Source organism: Planococcus citri, chromosome 2 (assembly GCF_950023065.1).
Source record: "Planococcus citri chromosome 2, ihPlaCitr1.1, whole genome shotgun sequence".
Taxonomy (NCBI): Eukaryota; Metazoa; Arthropoda; class Insecta; order Hemiptera; family Pseudococcidae; genus Planococcus; species Planococcus citri.
Window position 1 is genome coordinate 5,597,738 of NC_088678.1, and position 19,399 is coordinate 5,617,136.

The 19,399-nt window shown below is 36.4% G+C and overlaps 2 protein-coding genes across 2 annotated transcripts in view; both read right to left on the reverse strand.

Moving 5' to 3' along the window:
• Window positions 1–8,791: 8,791 nt before the first annotated feature.
• Window positions 8,792–9,820, reverse strand: LOC135833620 (intracellular coagulation inhibitor 2-like). The gene is made up of 3 exons (XM_065347391.1): window positions 9,813–9,820; window positions 9,484–9,624; window positions 8,792–9,392 (listed from the first exon to the last, which is right to left on the reverse strand). Exons 1-3 carry the CDS (start codon window positions 9,818–9,820, stop codon window positions 8,792–8,794), a joined length of 750 nt encoding a protein of 249 aa, XP_065203463.1.
• Window positions 9,821–10,449: 629 nt separating this feature from the next.
• Window positions 10,450–19,399, reverse strand: part of LOC135837520 (uncharacterized) — a 39,193-nt gene continuing 30,243 nt past the window's right edge. The window contains exons 2-4 of the mRNA XM_065352829.1: window positions 11,817–12,232; window positions 11,520–11,711; window positions 10,450–11,447 (exon numbers count right to left, since the gene is read on the reverse strand). Of these exons, the coding sequence (XP_065208901.1) occupies window positions 10,665–11,447; window positions 11,520–11,711; window positions 11,817–12,232 (1,391 nt within the window). The 3' untranslated portion in view covers window positions 10,450–10,664. The remainder of the gene's footprint in view (window positions 11,448–11,519; window positions 11,712–11,816; window positions 12,233–19,399) is intronic.

The window sequence follows — 19,399 nt, forward strand, 5'->3', positions numbered from 1 at the left end:
TTCTCAGGGGCGGAGCAAGTCAATTTCACCAGGGGGAGGGGGAAATATCTTTAAAATGCCAACTACGAGTCTTCAAACCAATCAGAAAATGCCCAGTTTTCTCACTTTTGTGGCTGGAACGAAACAAAACGAAACAAAACTACTTTTAACGGAACATAACAGAACTAGAGAACAAAACGAAATTAATTTTTATGTAGTTTTCATGCTTCAGCCAAATTTTCTGAATTCCAGAATGAAATTCGACCAAAATCGAAGAAAATGTCGACGTCATTTCACCCTATTTATATCCAATTTTGTTGAGATGTAAAAACATTTTCTTGTAAACTCTTATTGTTATTGAAACAAAAAAAAAATGAAATTTCGGATTTTAAGGTCTCATGCAACAATTGAGATGAATAATCGAAAATTTCTCATCTGAGAGAATTTTACAGCAAATTTCATCTTCCGGGAGAACTTTTTTCCTAAAGGGGGAGTCCTAAGGAACATTTCTAGCCCTTGTGCTCGAAAAAAGTGGCCCTACTTACAAAATGGCGGCCATTTTGTGAGCAGGGCCACTTTTTTTTTTTGAATAGGAACGTCCCCTTTAAGAAAAAAGTTGTCCCAGAGGATCGACAGAGGGGTGCAATAGATCCTTAAGCTGGCTCCCCTACGATTAAAAATAAGACATCACTTCTGAAAAATCGTCATTCGAGTTCTAAAATTTTGAAACCGACAAAATAAAACTCTTCCCATGAAAAACTGTAAGTAGATACATACTCGTATGTGTTTTGACTTATTAAAATACGAATTTTTGAAAGCTTTTTCTCTCGCTTCCCTCGAGCTAATTTGTTTCTCCTCTTTTACAAAATGAAAAATTCCAAGTTCGAAGCTTCTAAAAATTGAATGTGCGACACGAAAATTGTTGTAAGTCATAATAGGTTAGAAGAAGACCTACCTGTACCTACTTTATAATATCAACTGGCAGAATTGTTTTCTCAACTTTCGTTATATTCCGCAAATTGGTATTTTTTTCACATCAGTCGGCAAATTTTCGCTTGCACGTCCCCCTTCTCCCCTTCTTGTAAAACCGTTGGTTTCGTCCATGATAGCAACATTCTTCTTTCATTTTTTTTCTCAAGAAATCAACGTTTTGAGTCATGTCCTTCGATTTCGCTCAATTTTTTTTTACAGTGTGTACCCACTCAACAAGTGAGGAGCCCACAATCAGTTATGTCTCAACCCACACAGAGGGGGGTGAGGGGCTTCCATTATTTTCACATTGTGTCGAGGTGCTAACTTCAGCAACGCATTCCTCCAAAGTTATGATTCTTTGATCAAAACTGATTTCACAGTTTGAAAGGGCATTGCATTCTGAACTCTTTAAGCATTTTGAAATTTTAAAATGGTGGTGTGAGTGGGAGCTACCATTTAAAGTTCTAAACTAGACAGCTAAGCAAAGCTTAGCTGCAAAGTGTGCGTAGCTAGCTGCCTTCTCTACAGCTATAACCGTTAATACATCTAGGTAGTGCATAAGTGAATCAACCATGTCACAGTGATGAGAATTTTTGAAACTCTCACTGCTTCAAAATAATAATTGTTTTTCAGTGTTTACATATTTTCCAAATTACAATAGGTATTTCAGAATAATTTATAAGCTTGTATTGCTTCTAAATTAAGAAATTTCTAGTTGTTTTTCATAGTTTGCATTGTTTTAAAATTTACAAAATTTCAAATCAATTTCCCGAATTCCCCATCGCTACAATTTCATAAAGTTTTCAATAAATTTTCAGAATTTTACATTGCTGCTGAGTTAGGAAATTTACAATCAATTTTTAGAGTTCACATTGCCTCCAAATAGTCAAATTTTGAATAATTTTTCAGAATTCTTATTGTCTTTAAATTAAAAAATTTCAAATTCAATTTTCAAGTTCATATTGTCCACAAATTGTAAAAACGTTTACTCAATTTTTGGAATTCACATTGCCTCCAATTTTTCAGAATTCTCATCATCTTCATAAATATTACAATACTTATTTCATATAATTTTCAAGTTCACATTATCTGCAACTTACAGAACTTTTAATCAATTTTTGGAATTCTCAGCATCTCTAAATACAAATTTTCATATTATTTTTTTAGACTTTCCATTGTCTTCAAATTTATAAATTTTCAAACCAATTTTCATAACTTGCCTTTATTCTAAATTAAGTATTAAATCTTATAAAATATGTTAAGAATTCGCATTGCCTCTAAATTACACGAAAAAAATATGGGTAATTTTTACAAAAAATTTTAACTAAATACTGGTATTTAGCACAATTAAGTACCAGATCCCATTCAATAATGTTTACTGTAATCATATACTAAAAATTATCATTTCAATGAATTTTGCTATAGGTACCAATAGTAAAAATCATTTTGTTTTAATAATTTTTTCTAAATCATGATAATAAAAATTACATGTTTCAATTGTACAAAAATTAGTTTAATTTCTCATTTTGAAGTAATTTTTAAATTATAAGTAAAAAGTTATAAATTATTCATGTCAAGGTAATTCTTACTTTATACTTATGGCTATAGGTAGACAAAAAATTAATGAAATGAATTTTTAGTTAGCAAATGATATCATAATTCATAACTCAGTTTCAGCATTATTTTTGCCCCATTACCATGTACTACATAGTAACTCCAAAGCATTTACCTATCCAATTTTCCTACGAAAAATCCGTCACCTACCTACTTACCTCACGGGGATTCGAACCTGGGTCCCTAAATTTCCTATTCCTACCTACATGCCCTAACCACTCAGCCACAACTTTGCTACGAGGGTTAGGGCATTAAAATAATATATTTGTTTGGTAAACGCCCCACCAAACCACGCCCACTTGGAATTTACAGCTAACAGACCGGGGGTGTAACAGGGTACAATGAAACACAGCTGGTGATGGAATAGACTGGGGGTATAGCAGGGTACAATGAGCGGCAGGTGTTCTACAAGTCCCCTTTTCCCTTTTTTAGGATTTAATGCATTAAAATAATAAACTAAAATTGCAATTACTCAGCAATTACCCATCCGAATTGAATGAAAATTAATCTATTCCCTCCGCCTTAATGATTCTCAAATGGTGTCCAATAGGTACAAAAAATGGTTGGATAGCTTAAGAGAACATTCATGTATAATGAAATTTCAATTTCTCAAAGAGAAACCAATAGTGTGCTACGCACACTAAAAAATGTCCATAGATGTACCTTTTGATGCTTTTTCAAAATATCCAAGTTTCGAGATGGGATCTCTTAATGGAAGGGGAGCACGCTCAGTCGCTCACCCCCCAATTTTGGACAAAACTTTTGAAAAAAATCTGGGGAATGTGATATATCGAATTGTATGTTTTTGGTGATGCTGAACACGAACATGACGTCAGATTTTTGATTGGACCCCTTCCACGGCCCCCAACAATTTTTACAGACTTTTACCAGTTGGGGGAGGTTTTGGGAGCCATGGGTGAGGTGTAGTATAGATGGCTATAATTTTGGAAGTCTTGGTCTAATTGAACAAAGTGGATGCTAGATCGCGTTACTTGAAACTAGATTCGGTGTGTTGTTGGAACTTTTGAATCTAGCTTCAAGTAAGTAACTTATGATTTTCCGTGTATGAATATAGACGTGCGTTTATGCGTTTATTTTTCCTATTTTTTATTAATTATGTAATGTGTTTTTGATGTGATATTTTTCATTGATTATAATGATTTGAACTGAAATATTCTCCGAGACTTATTTCGCGATTTAATTGATTTATCTACCTGAGCTGAACTCATCAATATGGCTGAGTAGAAGCCTAGCAACGGAGTTGCCGGTAATGGCAATTCTGCCATGATGTGGTGAGTAGGTTTTAGGTGAAATGTCCCTTTACAATATGCCTTGATTATAAGGCTTTTAGACTTAGTGATGTACATTTGAAATAGCCGAATTTGGCTTAAATTTATTTTATTATTGAAATGGTTCGATTATGAATCTCGATATAGGACTTCGGTCCTCTGTGTTAATTTTCTAAATTGAAATATCTCGATTCATGAGATTATCTTTCTTTCTGACATTCACTAATGTGAAGTAATCGAATCAAATGTGTTTTATTTTGATATATCTTTGAACTCTAAAATCTTATCGAGATGTCTTCTCGATACCTTCTTGGCTTTTCTAAATTTATTTCGTGTAGAAGATACTTTTGTTTTATTATGGTAATGGAAACTGATTTAATGAAGGTAATGTGATATGGTTAGGTTTTATTTTCACTTCCTACATTGTTCCTACTTCCCAATGCTCGTATTATTCCATTTCCTATCTATCTTCTTCCGATACCTATTTATTATCCTACCTATTAACTCGAACCGTTAATTCCTTGTGAAAAATTCCTTAAAATAATTCTTTATTCTATATCACAGAGGTCAGTTTGAAAAACTAAGACTACATTCGTGTTCAGCGATATCGAAAACATACAGTTCCAGGTGTCGCACGAACAAAACCCTATTTTGAGCTTTTACCCAATTTGGGGAGGTGCGAGGGGCCGTGGATGGGTCCAATCAAAAATCTGACGTCATATTCGTGTTCAGCGTCACCGAAAACATACAATTCGATATATCACCTGCCCCAGATTTTTTTTCTCGAAAATATGGTCCAAAATTGGGGGTGGGGGTGTTTCCACTCCATTAGGAGATCCCATCTCGAAACTTGGATATTTTGAAAAAGCATCTCAAGGTACATCTATGGAAATTTTTTCAGAATTTTAAATGGTAGCTCCCGCTTACAGCGCCATTTTGAATTTTGAACTTTCAATTTGAAAGTTCCCCTCCCTGATCAATTTGAGCTTTACTTCTTAAACATAGATTTTCGCCAATTCAAATCTGTTTTTCATTTTTCTCCAAAGGTTAATATTATACTTGAAATTTTGAAGATTGAGGTTTTTATGACTTTATTTATTGATTGGTTTGAATTCATTATTGTTTTATTATTCACCATTGCACGTGCTGAATCAATTGGGAGGAGTTTTCAAGCTATTCTAGAGCCCATTCAACTGAGCCTCTGGGTAAATGTGATTGTAATTTACATTTTGCATCAATCCATTTTTTCAAATAATCATGACCGAGAAGTTTTCTTGTCGGAGCAAATCTGTCAACAAAGTCTCTAGTCTTGGAGAAAATACTTGGAAAATTCTCAAACTTAGTCCAATACCTAATTAAAATTTGATAATCTCAAATTTCAATTTTTCGCAAGAAAAGCTAAATTTTTCACGATAAAATGAAAAGTTATAAGCTGGCATTAAGAAATTTCAATACAATTATTCTCTTTACTAGATAACCCGTTTTCGCGCATACTGCGCTCCTCTTCTAGACGTGAATTGTTCATTTTGAAAATTTTGAAAGTATCTTTTTTTGCCTATAATTCCCAAAAAGTCTTGCTTTTTGCTAACATTGTTATTGTTGCTTTTTGCCGGAAATTGTGAAAGTTTATGGCTGTTTTAATAATTGACAGAAAAAAAAATTGTTTCAAAGCAAAAATTCCAATAATTCTTACTTTTTCATCAAAAATAACCCAGAGCGTAAATTGTTCTCTAAAATATCCTGAAAAGCATCACTCTGTCATTGCTTTATCATTCATTAAAATAATGTCCTACTTTTCTACAAAAATTGAAAAAAAGTATCAGCTTTCTAATAACAATTGCCTGAAAAGTCATGGTTTCATTTAAAGTTGGCAAAAATTTCAAGTTTTAGGCAAAATTGCGAATTAGGCTACCTACTTGTCACTTTTTTAGCAGAAGTTGCTGAAAAATTCCAAAAATACTTGTTTTTTTTCCTGCAGTTGAAATGAAACTAACACATCGGATTGGATCTAATACCACATAACTGAAAATTTCAAAGTTTCACTTAACTTTGACCTGGAACTTTTTTAAGCTTTCTTCAAAACTGCGAATGTGTCAAAATGTATTTTATGGCAAGCTTTTTGTAAGCAGACTATGAGTACTCTAAATATTGGTTCGGTACTGGAGAATACTTCAATAAAATACTTACTTGACACAATTTTAGAAATATTCCAAGATTTCCGAGTCAAAAATGCAATTAGGAATTTCCTTAAAACGTGATTCTAATTTTGTCAAGGACTCACAAAAAAATTCAACCCCTCAGTTGAAAAATCTAAACTCCTACATATAACAGTAGAGATTTTCCCAAATAGTCTGAAACTTGCATAAGTTGATGAAAAAGTGAGATGCTAGATATAACCACTCCAGAACTCAAAAAAATGAAACCATGGTTCCAGGATTAATTTTGATACCCAATGTGCTAAAAATAGCACTTTTTCAGGTGTACATCAACACCATTGTTTTTCTGTTTTGAGCTATTTAAAAACTTTTTAAAGCTCCCTTCAGAAACTTTTCAACTTTTGATAAAAACCATCACAACTAAAGTTTAAAAGCTATTTTCAAATTAAAATATTATTGAGTAGTAGAGAATACTGATTGTATGAAGCTTTTTCATGTTTTTTAAGCTTTAGGATTTCATTTAAGCTTTCTTCAAAACTGCAAATGTGTCAAAATGTATTTTATGGCAAGCTTTTTCCAAGTAGACTATGAGTACTCTAAATTGGTTCGGTACTGGAGAATACTAATTTTTTATGTCATATCTGAAGCTTTCTAAAAAAATTTCAGCTTTAAGCTTTCTTCAAAATTTCACGAATATGGTCAAAAAGTATTTTTTGGCAAGCTCGATATAGGTAGACTATACATACTTTAAAATATTCATTGGGCACTGGAGTATTCTAATTTTTACATCATATCTGAAGCTTTTTGAACTTTTTTCAGCTTTAAGCTTCCTTCAGAATTTTGCGAATATGGTCAAAAAGTATTTTTTGGGGAGCTCTTTTTAGGGAGACTATACATACTTAAAATATTCATTGGACACTGGAGAATTTTAATTGTTCTTATGAAGTATGACGCTTTTTGAACTTTTTAAAGCTTTAAGCTCCTCCATGACTCACCCCACAACCTCACCAAAAAAATAACTGCAGATTCGAACACTACGACCTCAAAATCATATCAATCGACATATCACACAATAATATAAGAAACATTTGACATTTGAGCTTTTTTGAACTTTAAGCTTTTTTCAAAACTTTACGAATATGGTCAAAAAGTATTTTTGGCAAGCACATTGTAGGTAGGCCATACATACATTAAAATAGTTATTGGGTACTGAAAAATTCTAATTGTTTATGTCATGTATAACGTTTTTTGAACTTTTTCGAGCTTTGAACTTTTTCCAAAATTCTACAAATATGGTCAAAAAACATTTTTTGGCAAGCTCTTTCTAGGTACACTATACGTACTTGCGCGTATACATCGACACAGTCATCTATACTGCCTTGAACTTTTTGAGCTTTTTGAAGCTTTTCAAAGCTTTAATCAGAACTTTCCAAAGTTTTGATACCACAACCCCACCAAAAAACTGACTCCAGATTTGAACTCTACGACCTCGAAAACATATCAATCGACATATTACACAATATAATATAAGGAAAATTTGACATTTGAGCTTTTTTGAGCTTTAAGCTTTTTTTAAAAACTTTACGAATATGGCCAAAAAGTAGTTTTTGGCAAGCACTTTCTGAACTTTTGACCAAAACCTGCACATCTACGGGTCAAAAGCTTTTTTTTGAGACATCGTCAAACAAAATCGGTTAGGCGGTTCTTCCAAACGAACGATCACAAAAAAAACACCTTGCTATTAATATATAGATATTGAGCTTTTTTTGAGTTTTAAAGCACAAATTTTTTGTGAACTTTTTTCTTCAACATTTGATTTTTTTAGATGCTCTTTCAAGGTATAATATACGTACTACTGTGAATACGTGACATATGCTACATATAGGCTAAAATCAATTATTGAGCTTTTTTGAGCTTTATGGCACAACTTTTTTGTAAACTTTTTTTTTGACATTGGACTTCTTTCGATGCTCTTTCAAGGTATAATATACATATTTCTCTATATATGTCGAATGCACTACGTATAGGCTAAAATCAATTATTGAGCTTTTTTGAGCTTTAAGGCACAACTTTTTTCTGAACTTTTTTCTTCAACATTTGACTTTTTTAGATGCTCTTTCAAGGTATAATATACGTACTACTGTGTATGCATCGAATGCGCTACGTATATGCTAAAATCAATTATTGAGCTTTTTTGAGCTTTATGGCGCAACTTTTTTATGAACTTTTTTCTTCGACATTTGACTTCTTTTGATGCTCTTTCAAGGTATAATATACGTACTTCTCTGTATACCTCAAGTTGGCTACGTATAGACAAAAATCAATTATTGAGCTTTTTTGAGCTTTTAGGCACAACTTTTTTGTGAACTTTTTTCTTCAACATTTGACTTTTTTAGATGCTCTTTCAAGGTATAATATACGTACTACTGTGTATACGTCGAATGCGCCACGTATGGACAAAAATCAATTATTGAGCTTTTTTGAGCTTTACGGCGCAACTTTTTGAACTTTTGATTAAAACCTGCACATCTACGGGTTAAAAGCTTTTTTTTGAGACTTCGTCGATCAAAATCGGTTCAGCCGTTCCTGAGATCTCGCTGTCACAAGAATACGGTCATAATTTTAATATATAGATTGGAACGATGGTTAGATAGGTACCTGTCTAGTTACACACTTAAAAAACCAAATCATTTTTAAAAATAATTAATTAATAATCACACTAATACGACAAAGATTTCAAAAAAAAATTATTGGGAACCTACATGCCCTCTTGAAGGATTGCTATTTAGCACTATTCGGATCAAACACGGTACCAAAGAATAGGATCGTGTGAATATTATGATTATAAATGAAAAAGAAGAAAGGTCTATTCACATGGACTGTCTCTACGATCTTCATTCTTGCGTATATCCAAGGTACCACGTCCGAAACGGCACTAGCTTCGGTGCCCTCTTCGTTTATGTTAATATCAGTGCCGTGACCAATATCATTAATTTTTATATTGCTCTGGTCGAACATGTTACTGAAATCGGGCGACTCCCAAATTTCTTTTTGGAGTCCGAGTTTAATGAGCTCGTTTTTAACAGATTTATACCATTTGAAAGCTGTTTTAGGCAATTTTAAATCTACCTCGTAATAATGTTGGCTTTCAACGGCTTCACCAATTATTTCGTGTATCTTATCGGAGGTCAGATTATGCAAAACATTTTTTAGGCGTTGATTTTCATCAGGCAGCCCTATAAACATAGAAAATGCATCATCGATATATCTTAGCTGGACAACTTGTATTCCTAGTGATGGTACGTAGACGTATCCTGGCTTGATTAGTAAAGCGTGCATCATTTGTATTGTCACGTTGCCTTTGTCTGTTCGGAAAGTTTCCCTGTAATGGGCAAAAAAAATACTTAGAATATTTTCGAATGAATAAACAGTAGGTAAGTATTTAAAGAGGTTAAAATTAATTCGATCCTTACGCTTTAGTTTGATCATGTTTGAATTTCTGTAGCCAGGCTGATTTGAAGTACAAGCAACTAGCCAAGACTACTGAGGTGTCTTTTGGTAGAGGTTGTTCGAATAATCGAGGTATCTTGTTTTCAGTCTTATTACTGATGTACCTGTGGATTAAAAAAATTCAATTTTAGGGAGTGCATTTGCGTTTCATCTTTCACAAAATGAAAAACTATCTAGCAATAATTTTTAGTTCAATTTTTTAAGTAAAGTGGTTAGGTATATTAATCATTCATCTGCGATCTTTTACATGAAAATTTATCAAGATCATCAAATGTGACGCGGCCAGCGATACCATACCATATGTCGGAAAACTTTTTTTTGAGATAATCGCGTTTTCATGGAAAAAGTCAGAAAATATCAAAAAAAATTTTTTTGTCGATTCATATACTATGAAGCCTATACTTTGGAATGGGTGTACCCACCGATCTCAAACACGTCGTTTTAGTGGTGAAAAACCGGTTTTACAAAAGTGCTTTTCATAAAAAAATGTCAAAAAAAAAAAAAAAATATTATGATGTAAAACCATTAAAAGATGAAGAAAATCAAAAAAAAAATCAAAAAAAAAAAAAAAAAAATTTAAAAATGTTACAAAAATAACCCAAACTTTCAAACACGTTTTTCTCAGAATTTTGGTTTTTGAATTTCAAAAAATACGCAACTTTGAAATTTTGAAAATTTGTCAGATTTTAATATTTTGAAAATCTGTTTGCACCATTGAAAAGAGGAAGAAAAACACTACCAGAAACCACAATAAAACGAAAAAAATTTTTGCCGACATATGGTATGGTATCGCTGGCCGCGTCACAAATTTAAATTATGATCACCTACTTGAAATTTTCGGTGAGTAGGTAGGTAAGGTACTGGTACACACCTGCTATTTACCTATTTCTGAACTCTTTGTTTTTAGAAAGTTAACGAATAGGTACTTGTCTGAAATTTAATGTTTATTTATAAATTCGAAACTATAAGGTATAAATTATTGTAGGTAAGTAATGTAATCAATCTTAGGCTTATCCCTTATCAATTAATCACCAGTCATTCGTATAAAATTACTGCACTCCGTTTTATGATTACGATTTTGTGCATGGATTACGGTTAAAGATCTTCTGCCACCATTTTCGATTATTTTGGCATCTATGTTGAATTATTCGGGTTCGTGTGCTTCGACTGGTCCAGTATGTACAGCTGGACTGGGCTCAGTGATCTTCGTGTTCATTAAGCTGATGTTTTGTTCGGTTGTGCTAGGTTCTTCTGACATTTCTGGGAACTGAACGTGAAACATTTTTTTAATCGAGTCAATTGTGGCTTCTAAAATGACCTCTTGCAGAAGCGATTTCGTGAATTCGTGAATTTTCGGTTGAGTTTTATTCACCCTGTGAATGCTGATTTCATTCACGTTGATTACCACCCCATCCACGATGAACTTATCGGTAAATCGCGAGTCGAACGCTAATTCAACTTCTTCGATTACGAAGGCAAATGTACCGGTGTTCTTCGTATCCTGATGGTTTGTTTCAAAGTACTGCCAGTCACAGCGCCCTTGAATTGATTTGGATGTTGTAATGATGGAAAAATATGTCGTCGTAGGGGCTTGGCGCGGGCTTTTTGAGGCGATTACATCACCGATGATGAAATTATCTAGTCCTTTGAAAATCATCGGTCCGAGAATTAAACGGCTGGATTTATACGTTTTCGTGATGGGTTCCTCGATAACGTGATAATTCGTTGTTGAGGAGGTGGTGGGGGGCGACGACGAACAAATCGATAGGAAAGGAAACGCTGAGACGAATTGGTGATATATTTTTATCATCGAAGGTAGGTTCAATTCTTCTAATAACCGAGCATACATCTTCTGCAGCACTTTGTGAGCTGATGGGGTGAAGAATTCGGGACGGCTGCCGTCGTCTATTAATTGCGTGAATTTCACCTAATTTGGAAAATTTCATTAGCATAAGGTATTTCTGCGATTTGGAGTAGGTATAAAATTTATTTGGCTTACTTCTCCATTACGAAAGCTCAAGTCGCAGTTATCGATTTCGAAAGAGCTAATATTATGAATTCTGCACGATAATCTGGCTGCGTTTTGGTCGAATTGAAAATGACCGTCGAAAATACTGTTATCTTCGTCGTCCATTGGTACCGAGTAGTCTCCTTCAAAAGCCATGTTTTCGGGTACTACGTAGAACGTCATCTAAAAAAAAAAAAATGAAAAAAATCAGTGGAGTGTTATCGCTTACGTTAGATCATAAATGTCGCAGGTACTGTACCAAAAAAAAAAAAAAAAAGTAAAACTAACCAGACTATGTTGAGGTGAAGAAGTAAACAGCACGTAGAACGTTTCAACTGGTTCCTTTGTTGCATCGTAGGCGCGAATATTTTTGAGCATTATCGTTTTACCATCGGATTCTATAAATTCGTCAGGGAATTGCAGATTCTGAACGGGACCCAAGTTGATCTGTTGTACCATTTCAAAAATGTCGTTTTCCGTCAACGCGGTTTTTATTAAATTTTTCACGACATTCGTATTTGTTTCCGGAATAAACCTCAGCATTTCTGCTACGGACTCGTCTTCCTTATTCGACGACGACGATGGTGTTAATGTTTCTTCAGAATTTTCGACCTCGAATAGATCGTCGTGGTCGTCTTTTAGAGGTGTAGGCGAGGGTGTGTTGCTAGGGTCTTCGCTCCGAACTGCATTCTTAATTTGAAAACCTAGAAAAAATTGAAAAGGTGATAAACATTTCTGTGATCAAATGTACTTCAAATGCTATACAACAATATGTAAGATTTTGAAACGAGATATTATGGTACCTATAAGTATACCTATACTTACAGTACAGGGTGCCCAGAAATATCGAGTACCCCTAAAAAAGTTTTCTACTAAAATACTTCGGTTGGTCACAATGAATGATAATAATGCTAGCACATGATTGGTTGTTGGACTGGAGAGATAATATTCCACCAATCATATGCATCTATTTCACGTTGCCAACCTATATTTTTAATAAAAAACTTTCTTAGGGGTACTCGATATTTCTGGACACCCTGTAGTGTGCAAATTGTAGGTACTTTGGTATGTACACTGTGGTTTTTCAAAACGGTGTAGTCCGGCATATGACAATAGGAGTAATTGCACCCCCCCCCCCCCGGCGATCCTCCGGGACAACTTTTTTCTTAAAGGGGGCATCCTAAGGAACATTTTAATGCAAAGTTGCCAAAAAAAAAGTTGGCCTTGCTTACAAAATGGCGGCCATTTTGATTGACAGGTCAGCCGAAATCGCAGATTTTGCGTTATAACATAGGACTTACACAAACTTTTTCAAACTTTACAGAGGTAGATCGAAAGATCATGCAAAAATTTATCACCTGTCAAAATTTCAAGTCCTAAAGTGCGTTTTTCGATTTCTGGTGATTTTTTGAAAATCGAATTTAGCCAAAAATGAGGGAAAAAATCAAAATTTTACCAAATTGACCAAGAAAGCTGAAATTTGGGATATACCCTATTTTCGACATGCCAAATCGATTGGAAACGGTTTCAATCCGTTTTGAGCAGTTCTGGAGCCTCCAGCAGATTTTTGAAACTCGAAATTCCCACAAAATTCCATCAAATTGGAGTTGTAAAGCTGAAATTTATTCTAAAAACTAATTTCAATACGCTACGAAGTACTGCAGGTGAATTTCAAGTCGTTTTGGAGAATCCAGCGACTTTTTGAAAATTCCTGAAACCTCCATCAAATTTTTGAATCTTTTAAATTTTCACAAAATTTCATCAAATGGAGATGGAAAGCTGAAATTTACTCTACACTCCAATTTTAACACCCTCAGAAGACGACTTTAGGTGGGTTCAAGTAATTTTAGGTCCTCCAGCGATTTTTTTTGAAAATTACTGGAGCCTCTAGCAGATTTTTGGAACTTCAAATTTTCACAAAATTCCATCAAATGGAGATGGAAAATTGAAATTTACTCCACACTCCAATTTTAACACCCTCTGAAGACGACTTCAGGTGGGTTCAAGTCATTTTAGGGCCTCCAGCGACTTTTTTGAAAATTACTGGAGCCTCCAGTAGATTTTTGAAACTTGAAATTTCCCCAAACATTAATTTATCAAATGGAGTTGGCAAGCTGAAATTTACTTCGCAGACTACATGGTGGTTTCAAATGGTTTTGAAGCTTCCAGCAACTTTTAGGAAATTTCAATTTTCCAAAAAAACATCATACAACCTTTCAAAAAGTTGCTGGAGGCTCCAAACAGACTTGAAATTCACCAGCAGTCAACTTCGTAGCGTATTGAAATTAGTGTGCAGAACGAATTTCGACTCTCCATCTTGGTTTGATAACATTTTGGGGAAATTTCAAGTTTCAAAAATCTACTGGAGGCTCCAGTAATTTTCAAAAAAAATCGCTGGAGGCCCTAAAATTACTTGAACCCACCTAAAGTCGTCTTCTGAGGGTGTTAAAATTGGAGTGTAGAGTAAATTTCAGCTTTCCATCTCCACTTGATGAAATTTTGTGAAAATTTAAAAGATTCAAAAATTTGATGGAGGTTTCAGGAATTTTCAAAAAGTCGCTGGAGCCTCCAAAACGACTTGAAATTCACCTGCAGTACTTCGTAGCGTATTGAAATTAGTTTTTAGAATGAATTTCAGCTTTACAACTCCAATTTGATGGAATTTTGTGGGAATTTCGAGTTTCAAAAATCTGCTGGAGACTCCAGAACTGCTCAAAACGGGTTGAAACCGTTTCCAATCGATTTGGCATGTCGAAAATAGGGTATATCCCAAATTTCAGCTTTCTTGGTCAATTTGGTAAAATTTTGATTTTTTCCCTCATTTTTGGCCTAAACTCGATTTTCAAAAATTCACCAAAAATCGAAAAACGCACTTTAGGACCTGAAATTTTGACAGGTGATAAATTTTTGCATGATCTTTCGATCTACCTTTGTAAAGTTTGAAAAAGTTTGTGTAAGTCCTATGTTATAACGCAAAATCTGCGATTTCGGCCGACCTGTCAATCAAAATGGTGGCCATTTTGTAAGTAAGGCCAACTTTTTTTTTTGCAACTTTGCATTAAAATGTTCCTTAGGATGTCCCCTTTAAGAAAAATGTTGTCCCGGAGGATCGGCGGGGGGGGGGTGCAAGTACTCCTATTGTCATATGCCGGACTAGTATTGTTCAGCCAATAAAAAAACCAACGCAATCGATAGAATAATATTCATGATTGAAAAACGTTATTCTATATGATACGTAGTACTACATATGTACATACGATTCGATGCGAACGCAAAACTAGAATGAAAATATCACGATAAAATATCACGATTTACTCCGTTATGTGTGCGGTAATTGTAATTCGGACCGGTCTCTCACGTAGAGGGCGCTAGTGTGCCCATTGTTCCAGCATCCAGTTTCTTCAAGATGGTCTATACTCACCACGTTCATGGAACATAACAATGAAGTATCAGTCATCAGTGCAGTGGTGTAGCCAAGGGGGTGCGAAGGGGGCCATGCCCCCCCTTTGCGAGCGAAAATTTGAAAGAAAACATGCAAAAATGGACGTTTGTTTGTTGTTCGGACCCATTTTTTCTTAAAATTTTCGCTCTCGCTTCGCTCGAGCAGTAATTTTGCTTTCATTTTCATGAAATCACCACACATCCTGATAGGTTTCCACAAAATTACCCCTCATTTCAATTTTTCATGCCTAAAAATCTGGTTTTGCCCCCTCCTTGAGAAAATCCTGGCTACGCTACTGCATCAGTGCAGATTCATTCTTTTTTGTTCAAACAGATGAGCAAGGTTCATATTTTGAATGATTGTGCGGGGGTATTAACGTCCGCAGTTGTAGATAGGCCCGAACGTAGGTTGGGCATTCGTAATCGTAGTCGCGAGCGCGAGAAAGAAAGAGCCGAGGCTAACGTTAAGAGCCTTTATTCACATATGTGTACACGTAGGCGAAAATATATAGACTAACTTAGCACACTAAAATGTGTAGCGAACATTTGCATGCTCGTAGAGCAAGCAACGAGAGAAAGGAGCGTGAGGATAGCAACGGAAGGTTGCGGGGTAAGGTGCGAGTATGTAAAAGGCAGGATAACGGGCGAACTGGTTCACGGAGAGGCGAGCAGCAGCGTATGCATAGGCGCGAGCATCGCTATAGCTGCATAGGTATACAACGAACATCAATATGGTCTCTACAATGAGAACCAGGATGATGAGAAGGAGTGCAAGTGCGTCAACAGCGACGACGCGAGCATACGAGGATGCGAGAAGGATAACGATGACGACGAGGTATGGTATGCGGATGATAGCTATGATCACCGCAGTACCCCCCCTTTAGAAAGGACTTAGGGAGAAAGTTAAAAATAAGTCTAACAATAAGTATTGATACAATAGGTTCAAATAAATGGAGATAAAAATATGCTAATAATAGGTAGGTGTATACCTACGACAAAAAATACAGAAAAATACAAAAATGAAAAACAGCTTAAGTATACAGGCGCTATATTAAACATGGCAACAATGCCAATGCCTTAAATAAGGAGACAGCTTAATGTAGTCGCTAAAAATAGAACAAGGTATTTCTAAGAAATATACAAGCTATAAGAATTACAAAAAGTACCTGGGCTAATGCATACAGGGACGTTAACATATGTGTATTGTCTCTCTATGCGCTTTGTTATCGAAAAATGTGACTCAGAGTAATGATGAAATAACGTTTAGGGTGATGAAAAGTTAAACCTGACTGTGGGTTTACTCAATCTACCTGAACGTGTGTAGATTGGTGTGTGAGTGACGGCTGGTGCTAAAACAGCAGGTGGCGAAGAATTGAGTGAAATGTTTGGCTTTAGCCTGTCAACGGAGATGTTGACTCGCTTGCCATTTCGTTCTATTGTAAAGTATTTATCCGTTTTTTGCAATACTTTAAATGGACCAGTGTAAGGTGGTGTAAACGATGGCCTTACACGATCATCGCGAACAAATACGTGTGAACAAGAGTGTAGGTTTTTAGGTATGTACGATTTCTTTGTTGTATCGTGGTGACGAATTTCTTTGAAACATTTCACTGCTTCTGAGATGCGTTCAAGAATTTCGTGTCGATGAGAAGATTGTGTGTTTATGAAAAAGTCGCCAGGCAGACGGAGTTGCTGTCCATACAATGCGTCGGCCGGACAAAAGTCCGAGTCAGCATTGACACATGAACGTAATGCCAGCAAGATTAATGGGAGATGATCTGACCAGTGTACTGAGTCACCAGAAGCCGTTATCGCCGTTTTCAACGTGCGATGAAAATTCTCAATCAAGCCATTTGCTTGAGGATGGTATGCTGTAGTACGTATTCGATTTATTCCAAAATATTTCGAAACGTTTTGTAGCAGTTCGGATTCGAATTGAGTACCTTGGTCCGTAGTTATAGTAACAGGAGCACCATAGCGTGAGATCCATGTCTCTACTAGGGCTTTAGCAACTGTATCGGCTCGCTGGTCGGGGAGAGGTACCACTTCTGGCCAGCGAGTTGCTCGGTCAATCATTGTAAGACAATATTGATAACCGTTTGAGACTGGAAGTTTGCCAATTAAATCGATATGGACGTGTTCCAAACGATCGGCTGTTTGGGAGATAGGCGTCAGAGGCGGGACAGTGTGTCGAGTAACTTTGCACCTTTGGCAAGTTATACAAGCACGTGTGAAGTTTCCAATATCTTTTTGAAGATTTGGCCAAACGTAACGATTTGATATCAAGTGCCTAGTTCGTTTGATGCCAGGATGGGCAAGGTTATGATATTGGTCGAAAATTTTCTGGCGTAAGGACGAGGGTACGTAAGGACGCTGATACCCTGTCTTAGAGACGTCACAGTAAATATCATGACCGTTTGAGTTAACTTTTACAAGTTCGAGAGAGGAAGGTTTTGAGATAAGTTTTCGAAGTTCAGGGTCGTTTTGCTGGGCTTTCGACAGGTCGGCTGGTGAGATGCAGTGAATGCTCGAGATACTTTCAATTCTCGAGAAACAATCAGCTACCTCGTTCTCACTGCCTTTTACGTAACGTATGTCAGTAGTAAACTGGCCAATAAAGTCTAAGTGTCGAAATTGACGAGGAGACGCTTTTTCTGGGTTCTGGTTAAAGGCGTGAATCAGGGGCTGGTGGTCGGTGAGCACCGTAAATTGGCGACCTTCCACCATGTGCCTGAAGAATTTCACAGCCGAATAGATTGCGAGAAGTTCGCGATCGTATGTCGAGTACTTTTTCTGAGCTGGTGTCAGTTTTGAGGAAAAGAATCCCAGTGGCTCTTTCAAGCCATCTGAGCGAATTTGATGTAAGGTGGCTCCAATTGCAACTGAAGATGCGTCGGTCATCAGTTCAAGGTCGCAATTGGAGTCTGGGTAGGCGAGGTATGTAGCGTTTACAAGTGCGTCCTTGCAAGCTTGAAACGATTCACGAAGTTCGTCAGTCCAGTTAATGGGAGTACTATCACGCTTTTTCGAGTTATGAAAAAGGTTTGTGAGCGGTGCTTGAAGAGTAGCAGCGTTTGGTATGAAGCGATGATAGAAATTTAAGACGCCAATGAAACTCCTCAGACCACAGATGTCTTGAGGAAGAGGGAATGAAGAGAGGGCTTCGATTTTCGCTTTTGTGGGACGGATGCCCTCAGCCGAAATTTCGTGTCCTAAGAACGTAAGAGTTGATTGGCCAAAAACGGATTTCGATGCGTTTATGGTAATCCCGAATTTTTGCAATCACTCCAGGACGATGCGAAGATGTTGCATATGTTCCTCCTCTGATGGGCTTGCGATTAGCACATCGTCAAGGTATGCATAGACGAATGGTAGGCCTCTAAGGACCTCGTCAATAAATCGTTGAAAAGTCTGGGGTGCGTTTCGTAAGCCAAATGGCATACGCAAGAATTCGAAAAGGCCAAAGGGGGTGCTGATTGCCGTTTTTTCGATATCTTCTTCAGCTACCAAGATTTGGTAAAATGCTCGAATGAGGTCAAGACGAGAGAATATTTTTGCGTTCGCCAACGAGTGTGCGAAGTCGTGAATATGTGGTATGGGGTAAGAGTCTGGTCTTGTTTTAGAATTCAATTTACGATAATCGCCAGTCATGCGTTGCGTATAATCGGATTTCTTAACAGGGTGAAGGGGACTAGCCCAGGGGCTGGAAGATGGGCGACAGATGCCGAGTTGCATCAAGAGCTCAAATTCCTTTTTAGCCTGGGCTAGGAGATGAGGTGCTAATCTGCGAGGGTGACAGGAGACAGGTGGGCCGGTTGTTTCGATGTGGTGTTTCGTGCTGTGATTCACTGGCGGTAGAGTGATCAATTCAGCCGGATTAGTCAGAGAAGAAAATTCACGCAGTAAATCAGTATACTTATCAGAAGTAGAGGGGATCGCTGATATACCGTAAGTAGGTACATTTTCCGAACGACAACGGATTTTGATACCAGTTACGCCATCGATAAGTTGATGTTTCGCTGGATCAATTAACAAGTTATAATATTTAAGTAGATCGATTCCTATAATAGGACGATCTACGTCAGCTAGGATAAAATTCCAGATAAGGGGTCTACGTAAGCCCACGTTTAAGGTAAAGGTTCTTTGACCGTACGTGCGGATAACCGAGTCGTTTGCTGCATACAGTAACGTATCAGACTGAGGTAAGTTTTTCGGCGCTGGGAAAACTGATATAATTGCGCCAGAGTCGATCAGAAAGGAATTTTTCGAATTGCGGTCAAAAACTAACAAGCGGCCTAAATTGGGTTCTTCAGGTGCCGCGTCCACTGAAGAGATACCTAGTTTTTTACTGCTTTAGAGCATGGCGTGCCGTCATCTAGTGCTTTGCACTTATGAGCGTTTGTGCCATATTTATAATGATAGAAGCACAG

Coding starts and splice junctions, on each gene's coding strand:
- LOC135833620 (XM_065347391.1), bottom strand. Junction 9,393..9,483: donor AAACATGATCAAACTAAAGC/GTAAGGATCGAA, acceptor TGCCCATTACAG/GGAAACTTTCCGAACAGACA.